The sequence below is a fragment of the Ambystoma mexicanum genome, chromosome 8 (genome assembly GCF_040938575.1).
Source record: "Ambystoma mexicanum isolate Mex_15411 chromosome 8, UKY_AmexF1_1, whole genome shotgun sequence".
Taxonomy (NCBI): Eukaryota; Metazoa; Chordata; class Amphibia; order Caudata; family Ambystomatidae; genus Ambystoma; species Ambystoma mexicanum.
Genome location: NC_090929.1, coordinates 48,206,247 through 48,224,963, shown reverse-complemented (window position 1 = coordinate 48,224,963; position 18,717 = coordinate 48,206,247). Strand labels below are relative to the sequence as shown.

At 47.6% G+C, this 18,717-nt stretch overlaps 1 protein-coding gene across 2 annotated transcripts in view; it reads right to left on the bottom strand.

Moving 5' to 3' along the window:
• Nucleotides 1–18,717, bottom strand: part of HMCN2 (hemicentin 2) — a 936,787-nt gene that overhangs the window by 7,742 nt on the left and 910,328 nt on the right. For both annotated transcript variants that reach the window (XM_069609262.1, XM_069609261.1), the window contains 2 exons: nucleotides 9,187–9,489; nucleotides 2,375–2,494 (listed from right to left, as the gene is read on the bottom strand). In XM_069609262.1, coding sequence (XP_069465363.1) covers nucleotides 2,375–2,494; nucleotides 9,187–9,489 — 423 coding nt within the window. The remainder of the gene's footprint in view (nucleotides 1–2,374; nucleotides 2,495–9,186; nucleotides 9,490–18,717) is intronic.

Genomic DNA, 18,717 nt, shown 5'->3' with positions numbered 1-18,717 from the left:
CGAGAGGGGAAAGAAACGGGAAACAGGACAGAAAAAGAGAGGCGGAGAGAAGGTGGCATTGTATTTTTTTTTTATTGTGTATATAGTTATAAAAACTTTAACACAAATCGTATATATACATATATATGTATAAACGTACACATAAAGACTAAAAGAAATACACTTCCGAACTTTATAAAACACAATCACAATTAATCACAGTTAGTAAAAAAAGGCAAATTCAACATTATACTTCAATATCACTTTAGCTTTCAATTAGTAAAACCAAAATCCATTATACAAATAAAATACAAATATGAGCTATACATTAATAATAGCCAAACAAAGAGAGAAAGAGACAAAGATCTGGGGTTAGCTTCCCTGCATCGGACAAAGGGCTACAGATCTACGATCACTTTAACTTCTTCCTCGAATGTCCGCAGGTGTGTATCTACGCTCTCCCAGATCTGCGTAATGGCGACAATGAGGCCTTCCTTGTGTCCAGACAGACATCTCAGCCAGAAAGTTTCACTGCTAATATCATCTAAATCAACCTCAAACTTGGAGAATTAACATTCGTACACAGATCTCATCTTTGGACAGCTAGTCAGGACGTGTCTGGCCGATTCCATAATGGGAATGTCAAGGCAGAGTCTGCACGTCCTCTTTTCAACCGAATGTCCATCCATGCACCTTTAATTTCAAGAATGTCCAGACGGTTGAGCCGGATGTTTAGGAATATTCTACGAGTACTACGTGAAGGCCGGGGCATTAGGCACATTTGAGGCGGTTATAGGTCAAAATATCGAATCAAAAGGATCGAATGACAAAAGGCTTGAGTCAAAAGGACCGAAAAACAAAGGTTCGAAAAAAAAAATATTTTCTTTTTTTACATTTTTTTTTTGAGGGCCCCCCCTGTTTTTTTGCTAAAAAACACTTTTTTTTATCTAAACGGAACCCACCCAAAAAATATATAATTAAAAAAAAGTGAACCTTTTGTTTTCGATCCTATTGACTCACCTTTTGCATTCAAGTTTAAGTTTATTTCCTGGAATGTATTCAGTACCGCAGCTTTCCCACCCTCTAAGGCGACTTGGGGGATGACCAGTATGGAGTTGGGTCCAGCAAAGTGGATCTTTATGTACAGCGTGGCTCTATTATATTCAATAAGGGCAGACAGGGAGATCAACCCCATCTCTAAGCGAACTGCCAGTATCGGTGTATAATTGGTGAGCCCCAGTAATCTTCTCCAAATAAGGCCTTCAATAACATGGGCCCATGCAGAGCACCCAGAATAGGATGTCTCCAGTGCATACAAGAATCCAGCAGTGAGTGTCTGCATATATATGTTGAGGGTACCCAAAAGGCTATAACCAGCAGTGCGCTTAGAGGAAGACATCACCGCCAACATGGTGGACAGTATTTTGACTCTTTTGTTATGTTGGAGCCTCTCATTCACTTTTGTTCTACCTCAGAAGACCTCATGGCCCAGATACTTGTACCAGGTAACCTTTTTTATGTCACCCAAAGGACACAAAATTACGGACCTTTTGCAACATTTACGGCCTACTGCCATAAATGGGGTTTTAACACAATTTATTATCAAGCCATTTATATCAGCAAACTTGCAGACGGCCTTGGCACTGTGCCGTATGCCGATGTAGGTGTTATCAAATATAATGAGATCATCGGCATAGCGAATCCACCACATTTTGAGGGTTCCATGTGTTAAAATCGTGGCAAAAAGGCTGTGGTTTTGCCGCCGCAATCCATGTAAAGGATGCAAGGGACACCCCCACAACTCCCGGACCCATTATACCATTTACGGGAGCGGGGGACACCCCCGCAACCACTGTCCCCTTTAAATGGTGTAATGGGGTACACCTTGAATGGGTCCAACCACAGCATTTTTGCTGCGATGTTTTTGTACAGGCGATATTTTTGCCACGATTTTATCACTGCATACCATTTTGAGATTGCCGATTTTCGGGAAGGCATTACATTTATCCTTAAAAATGCCCCCAGAATCGGCCATAAACAGGTTAAACCTGCCTGACACCCTTTCTGACAGAGATAGAGGCTGACAGCAGACCCTGATTATTTAGCCGGACCCTGGCCGTGTTGTCCTCATACATCATCTTGCATGCATAGAGGAGATGTTCTGGCATGCCCAGCAGTTCGAGTTTAGCCCATAGCTTTGTTTGATCCACCATATCCTCAAAGTCCACGAAGAGCATGTATGAGGGGAGCTCATCCCCACCATTGGCTTGCTCCATCAGCGTGTTAACTATAAAGATGTTATTAAACAGCATTGCAGTTGGATATGAAAAGTCACGCAGACGTTGCTGCCCCCATCATCTGCTCTGGGCACACTCCCACTTTATACAAACCACACCTTGGCAGTTGCGGCCATTGGGGAGCAGGCGGTAGCCGGACGGGCACAGGCAGCGGTAGCTGCCCTCAGTGTTTCTGCACTCATGCTGGCATGGGCTTCGAAGCTGGCACTCATCGACGTCTAAGGATGAGAGGTGGGGAGAGGGGCAAGAGAGAGGACGCAAGGGGGCAGGTAGGAAGTGAGGAAGGAAAGCAGGTGAGAAAAAGAGCAAGAAGGGAGAGGAAGAAAATGAAGTGAGGAGAAGGGAGGAGAGGAAAGAGGCCAGGTAAGAAGTAACGAAGTAGAGCAGACGAGAAAAATAGCAAGCGGGGAGAGGAAGAAAATGAAGAGAGGAGAGGAGAGGATAGAGCCCAGGTAGGAAGTAGGGAAGGGGAGCAGGTGAGAAGAAAAGCAAGAGGGGTAGAGGAAGAAAATGAAATGAGGAGAATGGAAGAGAGGAAAGAGGCCAGGTAGGAAGTAAGGAAGGAGAGCAGGTGAGAAAAAGAGCAAGATTGAGGGGAAAAAAATGAAGTAAGAAGGGAGGAGAGGAAAGAGGTCAGGTAGGAAGTAAGGAAGGAGAGCAGACGAGAAAAAGAGCACGATGGAGGGGAAGCAAATGAAGTGAGGAGAAGGGAGGAGAGGAAAGAGGCCAGGTAGGAAGTAAGGAAGGAGCGCAGGTGAGAAAAAGAGCACGATGGAAGAAATTAAATGAGGAGAAGGGAGGAGAAGAAAGAAGCCAGGTAGGAAGTAAGGAAGGAGAGCAGGTGAGAAAAAGAACAAGAGAGGACGAGGAAGAAAATGAAGTGAGAAGAATGTAGGAGAGGAAAGAGGCCAGGTAGGAAGAAAGGAAGGTGAGTAGATGGAAAAGGAGTAAGAGAAAGTAGTGGAAGAAAGTGGAAGTGGAGCAGAAAGAAGGAGAGAGAGGGAACATATGGATCGGAAGGGGATAGCAGGGGGTAAGCAAGGAAGGGAAAGGGAAAACAAACAGCAGGGGAGAAAGGAGGGTAGAAACAAAAAGAGGAAACAGATGAGGAGGAAGACACAAGAAGGAGGCAAAGAGAGTGTAGGGAAGCAGTCGGTAGAAGGAAGGTTGTAGCAGTAAAGAGAGAAAGGGAGCAGACGTGAATAAAGGAAGGGAAACGAAGGAGGAGAGAAAGACAAGCAGGAAGGAGAGGAAGAAAAAGTGGCAGAGGGGAGAGATCAAAACAGAGCAGGTAAAAATCACACAGCAACGGCAAAAACCTTTCATGAGAGTTTCAAGGCGCAACAGACATAACAAGACTTGGGGATACTTTCCCCACAGTAACCCCTACACATAGCATCTACAACAAGGCCGAGATACAGTGCTACCTTACCCACAGCAGTGAGCTAATCTTACCCACAGTAAACCCTAGATATAGCATCTAGAACAAGGCTGAGATACAGTACTACCTTACCCACAGCAGAGAGCTAATCTTACCCACAGTAAACCCTAGATATAGCATCTAGAACAAGGCTGAGATACAGTACTACCTTACCCACAGCAGAGAGCTAATCTTACCCACAGTAAACCCTAGATATAGCATCTAGAACAAGGCTGAGATACAGTACTACCTTACCCACAGCAGAGAGCTAATCTTACCCACAGTAAACCCTAGATATAGCATCTAGAACAAGGCTGAGATACAGTACTACCTTACCCACAGCAGAGAGCTAATCTTACCCACAGTAAACCCTAGATATAGCATCTAGAACAAGGCTGAGATACAGTACTACCTTACCCACAGCAGTGAGCTAATCTTACCCACAGTAAATTCTAGATATAGCATCTCGAACCAGGCCGAGATACAGTGCTACCTCTCCCACAGCAGAGAGCTAATCTTACCCACAGTAAACCATAGATATAGCATCTAGAACAAGGCTACGATACAGTGCTACCTTATCCAGAGCAATGAGCTAATCTTACCCACAGTAACCCCTACACATAGCATCTAGAACAAGGCGGAGATACAGTACTACCTTACCTACAACAGTGGGCTAATCTTACCCACAGTAAACCATAGATATAGCATCTAGAACAAGGCTAAGATACAGTGCTACCTTATCCAGAGCAACGAGCTAATCTTACCCACAGTAACCCCTACACATAGCATCTAGAACAAGGCGGAGATACAGTGCTACCTTACCCACAGTAGTGAGCTAATCTTACCCACAGTAAACCCTCGATATAGCATCTACAACAAGGCCGAGATACAGTGCAACCTTACTCACATCAGTGAGCTAATCTTACCCACAGTGAACCCTCGATATAGCATCTACAACAAGGCCGAGATACAGTGCTACCTCACCCACAGCAGTGAGCTAATCTTACCCGAAGTACACCATAGATATAGCATCTAGACAAGGCTGAAATACAGTGCTACCTTACCCAGAGCAATGAGCTTATCTTACCCACAGTAACCCCTACACATAACATCTAGAACAAGGCTGAGATACAGTGCTACCTTACCCAGAGCAATGAGCTAATCTTACCCACAGTGACTCCTACACATAGCATCTAGAACAAGGCCAAGATACAGTGCTACCTTACCCACAGCAATGAACTAATCTTAACCACTGTAATGCGGTGGTGTAGTGCTACTTCATCTGCAGTATGACAAGTTATAGTGGCACTTTACTCAGAGTAATGAAGGTGTGTAGTGCTACGTTACCCACAGCAATCCTGAGGTCTAGTGCTGTAGCGCTACTTTACCCACAGTAATGCTGAGGTGTAATGCTGTAGCGCTACTTCACTCAAAGTAATGCTGTGGTGCAGCGCTACTTTCCCCACAGTAACCCCTACACTTAACATCTACAACAAGGCCAAGATACAGATCAACCTCACCCAGTGTAATGAGCTAATCTTACCCACAGAACGCTGTGGTGTAGTGCTACTTTACCCACATTAATCTTGAGTTGTAGCGCTACTTTAACCACAGTAATGCTTTGGTTTAGTGCTGCAGCGCTGCTTTACCCACAGTAATGCAGTGGTGTAGAACTACTTTACCCACAGTAATGCGGTGGTGTAGAACTACTTTACCCACAGTAATGATGTGGTGTAGTGCTACTTTACCCACAGTAACCCCTACACATAACATCTACAACAAGGCTGAGCTACCGTGCTACCTTACCCACAGCAATGAGCTAATCTTACCCACCGTAATGAGCTAATCCTACCCACAGTAATGCTGAGGTGTAGCACTACTTGACCCACAGTAATGCTGTGGTGTAGAGCTAATTTACCCACAGTAATGCTCAGTTGTAGTGCTCCTTTAGCCACAGTAATGCTGAGGTGTAGCGCTACTTTACCCACAGTAATGCTGAGTGTAGCGCTCCTTTACCCACAGTAATGCTGTGGTGTAGCGCTATTTTACTCACATTAATGCTGAGGTGTAGCCCTACGTTACCCATAGTAATGCTGAGGTGTAGTGCTGCTTTACCCACAGTAATGCTGAGGTGTAGCGTTACTTTACCCACAGTAATGATGATGTGTAGCACTCCTTTACCCACAGTAATGCTGAGGCATAGCACTCCTTTACCCACAATAATTCTGAAGTGTAGCGCTACTTTACCCACAGTAATACTGAGGTGTAGCATGCCTTTACCCACAGTAATGCTGAGGTGTAGCGCTACTTTACCCACAGTAATGCTGAGGTGTAGCGCTCCTTTAGCCACATTAAGGCTGAGGTGTAGCACTGCTTTACCCTCAGTAATGCAGTGGTGTAACGATACTTCATCTGCAGTAATGCTGAGGTGTAGCGCTACTTTACCCACAGTAATGCTGAGGTGTAGCACTCCTTTACCCACAGTAATGCTGAGGTGTAGCGCTACTTTACACACAGTAATGCTGAGGTGTAGTGCTACTTTACCCACAGTAATGCTGAGGTGTAGTGCTCCTTTACCCACAGTAATGCTGAGGAGTAGCGCTACTTTACCCACAGTAATGCTGAGGTCTAGCACTCCTTTACCCACAGTAATGCTGAGGTGTAGTGCTACTTCACCCTCAGTAATGCAGTGGTGTGACACTACTTCATCTGCAGTAATGCTGAGATGTAGTGCTCCTTTACCCACAGTAAGGCTGCAGTGTAGTGCTACTTCACCCTCAGTAATGCAGTGGTGTGACACTACTTCATCTGCAGTAATGCTGAGATGTAGTGCTCCTTTACCCACAGTAAGGCTGCAGTGTAGTGCTACTTTACCTTCAGTAATGCGGTGGTGTATCCCTACTTCATCTGCAGTAATGCTGAGGTGTAGCGCTACTTTACCCACAGTAATGCTGAGGTGTAGCACTCCTTTACCCACAGTAATGCTGAGGTGTAGCGCTACTTTACACACAGTAATGCTGAGGTGTAGTGCTACTTTACCCACAGTAATGCTGAGGTGTAGTGCTACTTTACCCACAGTAATGCAGAGGTGTAGCGCTTCTTTATGCACAGTAATGCTGAGGTGTAGCGCTATTTTACTCACATTGATGCTGAGGTGTAGCCCTACTTTACCCAAAGTAATGCTGAGGTGTAGTGCTCCTTTACCCACAGTAATGCTGAGGTGTAGCGCTACTTTACCCAAAGTAATGCTGAGGTGTAGCACTCCTTTACCCACAGTAATGCTGAGGCATAGTGCTCCTTTACCCACAATAATGCTGAGGTGTAGCGCTACTTTACCCACAGTAATACTAAGGTGTAGCGCTCCTTTAGCCACAGTAAGGCTGAGGTGTAGCACTACTTTACCCTCAGTAATGCGATGGTGTAACGATACTTCATCTGCAGTAATGCTGAGGTGTAGTGCTCCTTTACCCACAGTAATGCTGAGGTGTAGCGCTCCTTTACCCACAGTAATGCTGAGGTGTAGCGCTCCTTTAGCCACAGTAAGGCTGAGGTGTAGCACTACTTTACCCTCAGTAATGCGATGGTGTAACAATACTTCATCTGCAGTAATGCTGAGGTGTAGTGCTCCTTTACCCACAGTAATGCTGAGGTGTAGCGCTCCTTTACCCACAGTAATGCTGAGGTGTAGCGCTACTTTCCACACAGTAATGCTGAGGTGTAGCATGCCTTTACCCACAGTAATGCTGAGCTGTAGCGCTGCTTTACCCACAGTAATGCTGAGGTGTAGCGCTCCTTTAGCCACAGTAAGGCTGAGGTGTAGCACTACTTTACCCTCAGTAATGCGATGGTGTAACAATACTTCATCTGCAGTAATGCTGAGGTGTAGTGCTCCTTTACCCACAGTAATGCTGAGGTGTAGCGCTCCTTTACCCACAGTAATGCTGAGGTGTAGCGCTACTTTCCACACAGTAATGCTGAGGTGTAGTGCTACTTTACCCACAGTAATGCTGAGGTGTAGCGCTACTTTACCCACAGTAATGCAGAGGTGTAGCGCTTCTTTACGCATAGTAATGCTGAGGTGTTGCGCTATTTTACTCACCTTAATGCTGAGGTGTAGCCCTACTTTACCCAAAGTAATGCTGAGGTGTAGTGCTCCTTTACCCACAGTAATGCTGAGGTGTAGCGCTACTTTACCCACAGTAATGCTGAGGTGTAGCACTCCTTTACCCACAGTAATGCTGAGGCATAGTGCTCCTTTAGCCACAATAATGCTGAGGTGTAGCGCTACTTTACCCACAGTAATACTGAGGTGTAGCATGCCTGTACCCACAGTAATGCTGAGGTGTAGCGCTACTTTACCCACAGTAATGCTGAGGTGTAGCGCTCCTTTAGCCACAGTAAGGCTGAGGTGTAGCACTACTTTACCCTCAGTAATGCAGTGGTGTGACGCTACTTCATCTGCAGTAATGCTGAGGTGTAGTGCTCCTTTACCCACAGTAAGGCTGCAGTGTAGTGCTACTTTACCTTAAGTAATGCAGTGGTGTAACATTACTTCATCTGCAGTAATGCTGAGGTGTAGCGCTACTTTACCCACAGTAATGCTGAGGTGTAGCGCTATTTTACTCACAGTAATGCATAGGTAAAGCACTTCTTTACGCACAGTAATGCTGAGGTGTAGTGCTACTTTACCCTCAGTAATGCAGTGGTGTAACGCTACTTCCTCTGCAGTAATGCTGAGGTGTAGTGCTACTTTACCCACGGTAATAATGAGGTGTAGTGCTACTTTACCCACAGTAATGCTGAGGAGTAGCGCTATTTTACCCACAGTAATGCTGAGGTGTAGCACCACTTTACCCTAAGTAATGTGGTGGTGTAACGCTACTTCATCTGCAGTAATGCTGAGGTGTAGTGCTACTTTACCCTCAGTCATGCGGTGGTGTAATGCTACTTCATCTGCAGTAATGCTGAGGTGTAGCGCTACTTTACCCACAGTAATGCTGAGTGTAGCGCTAATTTACCCACAGTAATGCTGTGGTGAAGCGCTATTTTACTCACATTAATGTTGAGGTGTAGCCCCACTTTACCCAAAGTAATGCTGAGGTGTAGTGCTCCTTTACCCACAGTAATGCTGAGGTGTAGCGCTACTTTACCCACAGTAATCCTGAGGAGTATCGCTACTTTACCCACAGTAATCCTGAGGAGTAGCGCTACTTTACCCACAGTAATCCTGAGGAGTAGCGCTACTTTACCCACAGTAATCATGAGGAGTAGCACTACTTTATCCACATTAGCCTCGTCAATGGCCTGATATTCTTCCTTTCCCCCAGGGACGCCTTCACAACATAATCCCTTTAAACACACAGTGTTCCTGAGGTGTATTCTTACTTAACCCCCAGCCTTCCATAGGAGTGCTAAGGCCATGGGCCACCAGAGCCAGAGTGAGTGCAGCTTCGCCCTCATCATTGCCCAGCTAGTGGGCAGGAGGCTTACCTGTGCAGCTCCCACTCCGCCGCGTGTATCCGGGGGGGCACCAGCCCCTGCTGCCTTGGTTCGGCCCGTTTCGGTTCTGATTCAAGGTGAGCCAGTTATAGAGCGAGTTGCCCGACAGAGGTCCACTGGGGCGGGCTAGCTCGGTCTGCACACCGCTGCTGCCCGGCGTCCTCTCCAGGCCGGCACATGACTTGCCATCGCTTAGTAATGCCTTGCCAGGAGGGCACAGGCATCTGTAACTCCCGGCAAGGTTTTGGCACTGGAACGCGCAGGGTTTGGGCACTTGCTGGCATTCGTTGATGTCTAGTAAGGAAGAAAAGCAGAAAGCATACTTAAAAGCTTGAGAGGCAGATCAACCTTTTTTCCTTTTTTATTTATTGTGCCATATTTAATTTTAAACTTTTAACAGTTTTTACAAAAGTAGCAAGACATCTTCACATAATTTTTCTAATAATCCTTTAAAATAAAATTACAAAAATGCATCTGCCTATCTAATGGTATACATTACAGTCAGAATACTTAAAATATTATGCTTCTATTTTATCATTACATTCAACAAGTCTCGTTTTTGCTTCCTACCATACACCCCAGGCTGCCGCCAAAAGTACTACAGATTTTGCTCCTACAAGCGCAGACCAAAATGTATCTCCTATAATGTTCAAGATGAGTTATTTTATTACCATAGCCTTTGTAATAACAGTTTTTAAGTGACACACAAGCCGTCAATATATGTCTACTGCTCTCGATTTCCATTTGGCATTTGTGAATCGAAATGCTGGGCTTTTGTTAGCCCAGTATTCTCTTCTGAGTAAGATATTGAACCTCAGGTAGAGTGTAAAGCATTTTAAGTCTAATGAACATAGTTTACTCAAATAACTACTAGGTTTGTATATTGGAAAATGTTGATAAGAAAACTCCTTATATCTTTGTTTGACATATAGGTTATCAATGTTTCTTATCCTATCCCTTAATTTTAAGGTTCTTTCCAAAATTTGTATCAGTATCAATTGTTGTTATATCAAAGCCCAATTCTTCCAAATATATTTCGGAAGTATTTTTCAGGTCCCGCGGAAAGTCGTTCTTGTTTTCCATATTGCAAGCTTCACCTATTCCTTTGCGTAAGTGATTTGAATTTAAAGCTTGACGAAGTTTCATGTCTCATCGTACCCTTTGTGTTTGCCACGTTGATCTTAGTAACCTTACACTGAACTCAAGCCTTAGAGCCTGAACCGGAATAGATCTCTGGAGATTCATAACTGATTGTAGGATTTTTCCTTCACGACTGTTGAGCCATTGTGTTTGCCTATAGGGTAGTACTTCCATCGCATACATGATTCCCGGTATTATTGCAGTGTGGTATATTTCGATGAGTCCTTGTCTATTATATCCTCCATGAGGAATTATATAATGCTGGGTAATTAACCACTTTTTCCAGGTTGTGGCTGCTGTATAGTTTTGGTAGTATTTCATTTCAGGTTTTACTTTAATTGGAAAGCCCACGTAAACAAATTCTCCGACATTTTCCAACTTAGTCTCCTTGAGATTCCATCTTAGAGTTTTAGTTTTTTTAGTACTGTTGCCCAAGATCACAGTTTTTGTTTTCTATGTGTTAATTATCATGGCATTTCTTTCTGCATATGTACTCAGAGCTTCCAGAGATCGCTGGAGACCTATCGGAGTTTGATCTAGTAATATTATATCGTCCGCATAGGAGAGCCATGGCATGTGTGTTCCATTTATTTTGGGGGGATAGATTTTTATTTCCATATCAGTGGTAGATCGACCATATAAAGATTATAAAGTATGGGTGAGAAAACACATCCTTGTTTCAGGCCACAGTTTGTCCTGGTGTAGTTGGTATGAATGCCAGCCTGACTTGGTAGGACCGCTGTAGAAGTGTACATATAACTTTTCTGTATAAAGTACAGAATTGTCGGATTTATTCCCCAAGCAATTAATTTTCTCCACAAAGCGGGCTGCGAAACCAAGTCAAATGCTTTAGTGAAATCTATATAGCAGATCAACCTAGCCACCATGCCAGTCTGCCACCGTCAACTACTCTTGGGACACGTGTGTCATCATGTGGTGGGATTGGATAGTGTGACCCCTTCATGTACCCCTCCCACCTGGCTGCCATAATGACCTCACATTTCACACCCATCTTCTCTGAAACAGGTTATGGGGCAAAGCCTTCTTGGTATCGCCCCGTCTGTAAGGTGGCACCCACAGAAGTTCTTTAGAGCACTTGGGGGAGTGTTTAAGAGTAATGGGCTACTCGAGAGCTCAGAAACAGGGGCCTGCTTCTACATGTCTACAGTGGGCAAGCCTATTCTTCTGTCCATCTCCAAGAAGTGAACACACTATGCCACAGGAGTGGGGCAGAGAGTGCCCATACGGTTCAGAAGGGGTGTGCCCAGGGGCGTGTCGGCCACAAGCTGCGTTTTATAAGCAAGCCCTTTGGCGTGCTTGATCCTACGTGTGCTCACTCATATGTGGCCAGAGGGAGGGGGAGGCAGGGGACACGCGGGAAGCATTCTTGAGATGTGGGGTGAGGGTTTGGTGGGGGTGCAGAGCTGCAGGGCTCTGGGGCTGGAAGAGCCTGCATTTCACTGGCTCTACTGGAGAGAAGCAACGCTCCACTCCGTGCTAGGAGCCCAAAAGGAGAGACAGCTTATGGTCATGGCTAAGACTTCTCTAATCAAACACTGTCAGCTGGTCCACATCGTTGTGTGGGTGGGCCACCGTTGCGGCCTCAATACAAGGCATCCAGGACGTGATGTCAGGGGAAGGGGAGGGACGGGGAAACGTTGCGGCAGTTGCCGCCTGTAGTTAAATAAAGAAGGTTGTGGTATGACCCCGGCTCCCGCGTATCATTTACAGAGGGGCCTGCACCCCGCGCGTTCCCCAGGCGGGGATCTAAACAATGGCGACGAGCGGGCAAACGACCCACCAGTGCTGTGTCGAGGTCTGCATCCGAGCAGTCTAGCGCATCGGCGCGCCTCGGACACATTAGCCACTGGCAAGCCGCGCACCGTCTCAGACTCGCGAGGCACCGCGGAACGGCACCTGACGGCGGGCACCTGTTGCGAGGGGCCCTGGAAACACGCGCCCCCTCCCCAGTGCAGGAGACAAGCACCCGCTTCACAGAGCGGTGCGGCACCGCAGGAAAGGCCCGAGCAGTCGAGTGAGCTGAAGGCCACAAAGGCCTCACACGGACCCAAAAGCAATCGAAGGCATCACTTGGGTAAGCCCGCCCACGCTCAAACCCTCAAGAGCCTGCCGCTCATAAGGCACGTGCGGGGTGGAACCGGCACGGGCAAAACAGGAGGCTAAAAGCCCACCACCCATAAGAGGCATGGAGGAAGGATTATAGGACTCTAAACATATAATTTGCTCCCATAGAACCAAGGGCACAAGCACGCCACGAGAGGCAGCATCCAACACTGCGTGAAATCAGAGTCTCTGGACACCAGACAGAATGTTAGACTCAGGAAGTACAACAGCCTCATCATCAGGAGGGGCGGGCACAGCAGCAGCATTGTCAGGAGGAGCTGATGCTAACCAAGGCTACAACCAGCTCACACAAAGTGAAGGAGGAGCCTCCCAAGTCATGCACATGCCAAACCCCTTTGAAATACGGGACACATCAAATCTAGGACCCCGTTGGACCATATGGCTCAGAGATTTCAAATTCTACGCAGGGGCCATTGGCCTAACGGACGACACAAGACTAAAGAACACACTATTTATGGCAGTGGGACCGGCAGTGAGGGACATTGCAGGTGAATTGCTTAATGGTGACACCGTCACATATGGAGAACTTCATGCCAAACTGTCATACTATTTCGCACCACACACGAATGTTGATTATGAAGCCACATATTTCACACGACCAGACAAGAAAAGGGAGAGTCCATAGACAATTTTGTAATGCGCCTTTGCATCAAATTAAAACACTGCGAATTTCACAAATACTCCAATGAGGAAGCGCTCAGATCGCAAGTGATCGCAAGATGCCTCTCACAACCATTCCGCAAACAACTCTTACAAAAGCAGAGATCACTAGAAGAAATCCTAGCACTGGCCCGCATGGAAGCCGCAGTTGACTCACAACTGGACAACCTGGGTAAAGTGTCCTTACAACAACACGGAGAAAACACCGAAACAATCAACAAGCTTTACTCGAACCCCGCTCAAGGAGGGAAACGCCCCGAGGCCACATGCTACAAATGCGGATACGAATACCCCCATGCGGGGGAATGTCCGGCCATGGGACAGTAATGCGCCGATGCGCCGCATGCGGGGGCATGGATCACTACAGGGCCATGTGCAAGAATGCACCAGCACACACACCAAGCAGACCCCCGAACGCAGGATAGGCGCAGATACATCCGCCAGAGCTCACGCAGGTCCAGAGGAGAGAGCGACCGGAAACCCAAGAGAAGAGAAGACAGTGATTGGAAAAGCCGCTACACTCGGGAAGACAGACGCTCATCCAAGGACACGAGATGCTTACACAGAAGATGCTTCGTAAGATACATCTAGACACGGTCCCCCACTAGCAGCAACACCCCATCGTCAGAAGAAGATCAAAGGAAGAAGGGCTATGTGTGGGCCATCAACGACAACATCGCAGCTACTCAACACAGCCCCGTACTAACACTACCCGTGAACAACACCCCACTAAAATTTCGAATAGATACCAGAGCAACGGTCAATATCATCAGCAAACAGGCGTATGAATCGCTCGCACCGTTGCCTAAAATCAAGTAAGCCACGGTTGACATTTACCCTTATGGCTCCACGACTCCTCTGCCGTGCAAAGGCACGATCACGGCCTGGTGCACTCATAAGGAACACACAGCAAGAATCCCTCTGCACATCCTAAAAACCGAAGCTAACAGTGGCTGCATACTAAGTTTCAGGACGGCAGTAGAAATGGGTTTGGTACACATCCTGTATCAGCTGATGGCTCATAAATATTTTGCCAAACCAGAAGCGATTGAACAAACGTTCCTGAAATTGTTCACCGGTCTAGGTAAACTAAAAAACAGAAAAGTACACCTGCACATAAACCCACTTGTCAAACCCGTGGCCCAACACTACCGAGGGATCCCATTCAACATTCAAAGGCAGGTGGAAGAGGAACTCGACAAACTAATCAAAATGGACGTAATTGAACCAGTTTCGGGACTCACAGCCTGGGTGTCACCCATCGTCCCCATCCCCAAAAAGTTACCAGATGGGTCCATACGCCTGTGTGTCGACATGCGCAGAGCCAACATCGCCATTGAGAGAGAGAGACACCAGGCACCCAGGATCACGTACATGATCCATCTCCTCCACGGAGCAAGGGTCTTCTCAAAACTAGATTTGACAAAAGGCTACCACCAGATTGAAATTGCGCCTGAATCCCGATACATCACCATGTTTGTAACTCACCTTGGCCTTTTTCAATACAAAAGACTCTGTTTCAGCATCTCCTCTGCCGCCGAAATTTTCCAAGAGGAGATTCATAAAGTAATTCGACATGTCCCAAACTGCCTGAACTATTCAGACGACGTTCTAGAATACGGTAAAACACAAGAAGAACACGACATGGCACTACACAGAGTGTGTCAGGCACTGGAGGAAGCAGAACTAACGCTAAACAAAGCAAAGTGTGAGTTTTCAAAGGGATCACTAAGATTCTTCGGTCACATTTTCTCGGACAAAGGAATGAGGCCGGATCCAGAAAAAGTCAAAGCTCTCAATTCAGCCACCCCCCCACCACCCCGTGAACATGACGGACTTGCACTCATTTTTAGACTCGGCCAGTTACTGCTCCAGATACCTAAAGGACTACGCCACTGTGAGCAAGCAACCCGTTACGCTTGCTCACGTGCAAAGACACACTGTTTATCTGGTTGAAGGAGTGCCAAGAGGCATTTGAAGTGATCCGAGGTGCCATATCACAGGCAGAAGACATGGCATACTTCGACGCGAGCCGAGACACCAAAATAATCGTCAACGCCAGCCCCGTAGGACTCAGTGCCATACTTACCCAAAAGGACCCAGAAGAACCATGCAACGTCCACATAGTGGCGTATGCCAGCAGGAGCCTAACAACCACGCAACAGGCGTACTCGCAAGCGAAAAAGGAAAGCTTGCCAGTAGTATGGGCCTGCAAGTATTTTCATCTGTTTCTGTATGGCAAGGAATTCACGATAGTCACCGATCACCAAGCACTGATCACCATCTATGGCAACCCCAAAGCCACAATGCCACCGAGAATTGCTAGATGGGGCTTGCGGCTGCAAGACTATAAATTCACAGTAAAGCACCGGCCTGGGAAAGAGGAGAAGCCTGCAGACTACCTTTCCTACCATCCCATGGCCTCAACCGCGCCTCAACCATCCATCGCAGATGCATACATTAACTATGTCATACACCACCTACAACCGCTGCCAGTCGGATGGGCAGAACTGTTGGCACAGTCAGAATCAGACCCAGCACTCCGAATCACAAGACACTGCCTGCAGACAAACAAGAAGACCTCTATGAGACAGCAAGCAAGGGCAGAACCGGACACGACCAGAGATGACGTCAAGTGGCTTGATCAAGTCCGAGATGAGCTAACGGTGGTAGAGGACAAGGTACTGCTAAAAGGCTGCAAAGTCATTGTTCCAAGAACACTCCGGGAACGGACAGTACACCTGGCCCACGAAGGACACCGAGGGGTAGCTGCTATGAAACGCCTTCTCCGACAAAAAGTGTGGTTCCTGCAGCTCGACCACCTGGTGGAAACCATTTTGGGGGGCTGCCACACCTGTGCACAGGTAGCCCCACCTCCTCACCCAAATCCGTTACAGATGTCACCACTACCGAACAAAGTGTGGGAGGAGCTTGCAGTAGACTTATTTGGATCGCTGAGCGACGGCACACACGTAGTGGTGCTCATGGATGAGCACTCACGATACCCAGACGTGCAGATCGTGGAAAGCAGCGCAACGTCAAGCGTCATCCCCGCACTCGACCGAATGCTGTCAGCATACAGAATTCCCAAGGTCATAAAATCGGACAATGGTCCCACATTCATAAGCCACGACTTCCAGAAGTTTGCAAAGTACATGGGGTTTCAACATCGACGGATAGCCCCTCGCTGGCCACAGGCAAACGGCATGGTCGAAAGATTCATGGCCAATGTCAAGAGGACCCTACAAATTGCCCACATTCAAAACAAACCATTTGAGCAAGCCCTCAACCAGCTGCTCAGGGAATACAGACACACCCCCTATAGTACGACGGGAATCTGCCCTGCAGACCTGCTGTTCCGAAGACCGGTCACCACGAGATTACCAGAGGATCCGAGACCAAATGAACCGACAAGGCTGGAACATGAGGCAAGAGTCAACGATGAAACGAGCAAGGCAAAAACGAAGGAATTTACGGACAGGAAGAGACGGGCCCGTGAGAATATAATGCAACCAGGTGATGAAGTATGGCTCAGGCAACCAAAAAACCGAAAGGAGGAAACCACCTTCGCGCCCACTCCCCTCATCGTGACACACAAGAAAGGAACCATGGTCACGGCACAGAGAAATGACTGCTCGTCGGTGACCAGAAACAGCTCACAATTCAAACGCGTAATACCCCACCAGGGAGATCGTTGGGATATGGAGAGAGACAGTGAAGAGGACAGAAGGCGTGAAGAAACCTACCACGGAGATGGGGAAGAGTCGGAAAGTGAAGCAAACACCTCGATGCCCGTGACGGAGAGGATGACACCGGGCAAGTCGAAGCGTCCCCAGAGGAGCCGCATGAAACCACTTCGCCTCATAGAAGAAATGGGGTAAGAAGAAAGACAATGGCCTCTCATGTTAAAAAGGGGGGAGATGTCAGCTGGTCCATATCTTTGTGTGGGCGGGCCGCCGTTGCGGCCTCAATACGAGACGTCTAGGACGTGACGTCAGGGGAAGGGGAGGGACGAGGAAACGTTGTGGCAGTTGCCGCCTGTAGTTAAATAAAGGTTGTGGTATGACCCCGGCTCCCGCGTATCATTATCAGAGCGGCCTGCGCCCCGCGCGTTCCCCAGGCGGGGATCTAAACAAAGACCACCTAAAAAGCTGCTCCTTCTTCTGGGGAAACAGATGGACATGTCTGTCCAGGATTCTCTTTGCTAAAGGACTGGCCAACGAGAAGGACCCAAAGTCGTTTTGTATAGAACAACAGTGAACAATCAGCTTTTGCAAAAAATCTGTCTTAATACAGGTTCTAACGAGTGGAAAAATGAGGGCTGGAGGGCAAGTGGGCATGATAGCTTAGACCCTGGTCCATGGGTCTGGCAGGTGGGTGGTTCGGGGGGCACGTTGGCGGGCCGAGAAGCTGAAGGGAGAATCTGGACCTTGGGACGAGCATGGGGCATTGGTCACTTTTAGTTCACAAGGAGATGTCAACCGGAGGGGGTTGGGGTGGGGGCACTGGCGTGCATACCCAACTCCGGGTCAGAGGACCTCAAGGGGGAAACCTAGCCTGCTGGGGGGAGGCCTAGGTCAAAGTCCTCAACAGCCAATCCCTGCTGCACCTTTTCCTCTAGGGAGTCATTTGCATCCTCCAGGACTTTGCTGGAGCTCAGGAGTGGGAACAGGCTAGGAGTAGCTGGAGTGGGGGAGGCGGTGTATCCTGGGCAGGGCCCACCAGCTTCTTGCTTATCTACTCTCCACGCAGCGCTCTTCACTGGTGTCTCAGCCTTTGCTTCCTGGGTGGCTGAGAACAAGGTCCCCTTTTGATGGATTCCTGCTTTGCTCCAAGAACAAAAAGAACACCCCCAAAACCCTTCCAAGCGAAAGGACCCATGAGAAGGCAGGCTGCCGATGAACCTCGAAGAGTTGCATGTGTGCAACCTGCTGGCCAGAGGGCAGAACCCCAGCAGGGCGGCCTCAACCTTTTACCTTCTGATACAGTAAGGACCATTCGATGTGTAATAAGGACCATGCAACAAGGACCATTCGAAGTGCAACAAGGACCATTCGAGGTGCATTAATGACCATTCGAGGTGCAACAAGGACCATTGGATGTGCAACAAGGACCATACGATGTGTAATAAGGACCACTCGAGGTACATTAATGACCATTTGAGGTGCAACAAGGACCATTTGAGGAGCAACAAGGACCATTTGAGGTGTAACAAGGACCATTCGAGGTGCATTAATGACCATTCGAGGTGCAACAAGGACCATTCGAGGTGCAACAAGGACCATTCGAGGTGCAATAAGGACCATTTGAGATGTATTGTAGTAATATCACTCATATTAATGAATTGCCAAAGGCAAGTCAGCTTGTTCTATGTGGTGTGCGGGTCACTATCACCCCCCATCCCAGCTCACTCTGGTGCCCTAGTAACCCTGAAAAGGTACTGGGGGGACTCAAGTGTTCCCTGTGTAATACATGATAATGAGGAACCTCTTGGAGATTAAACTACGCTGCTTTGCCGCTTAACCAGACTGGTCCCCTTTCCTGCTAAGGGTGCCAATGCTTGCATACCACAGGGTA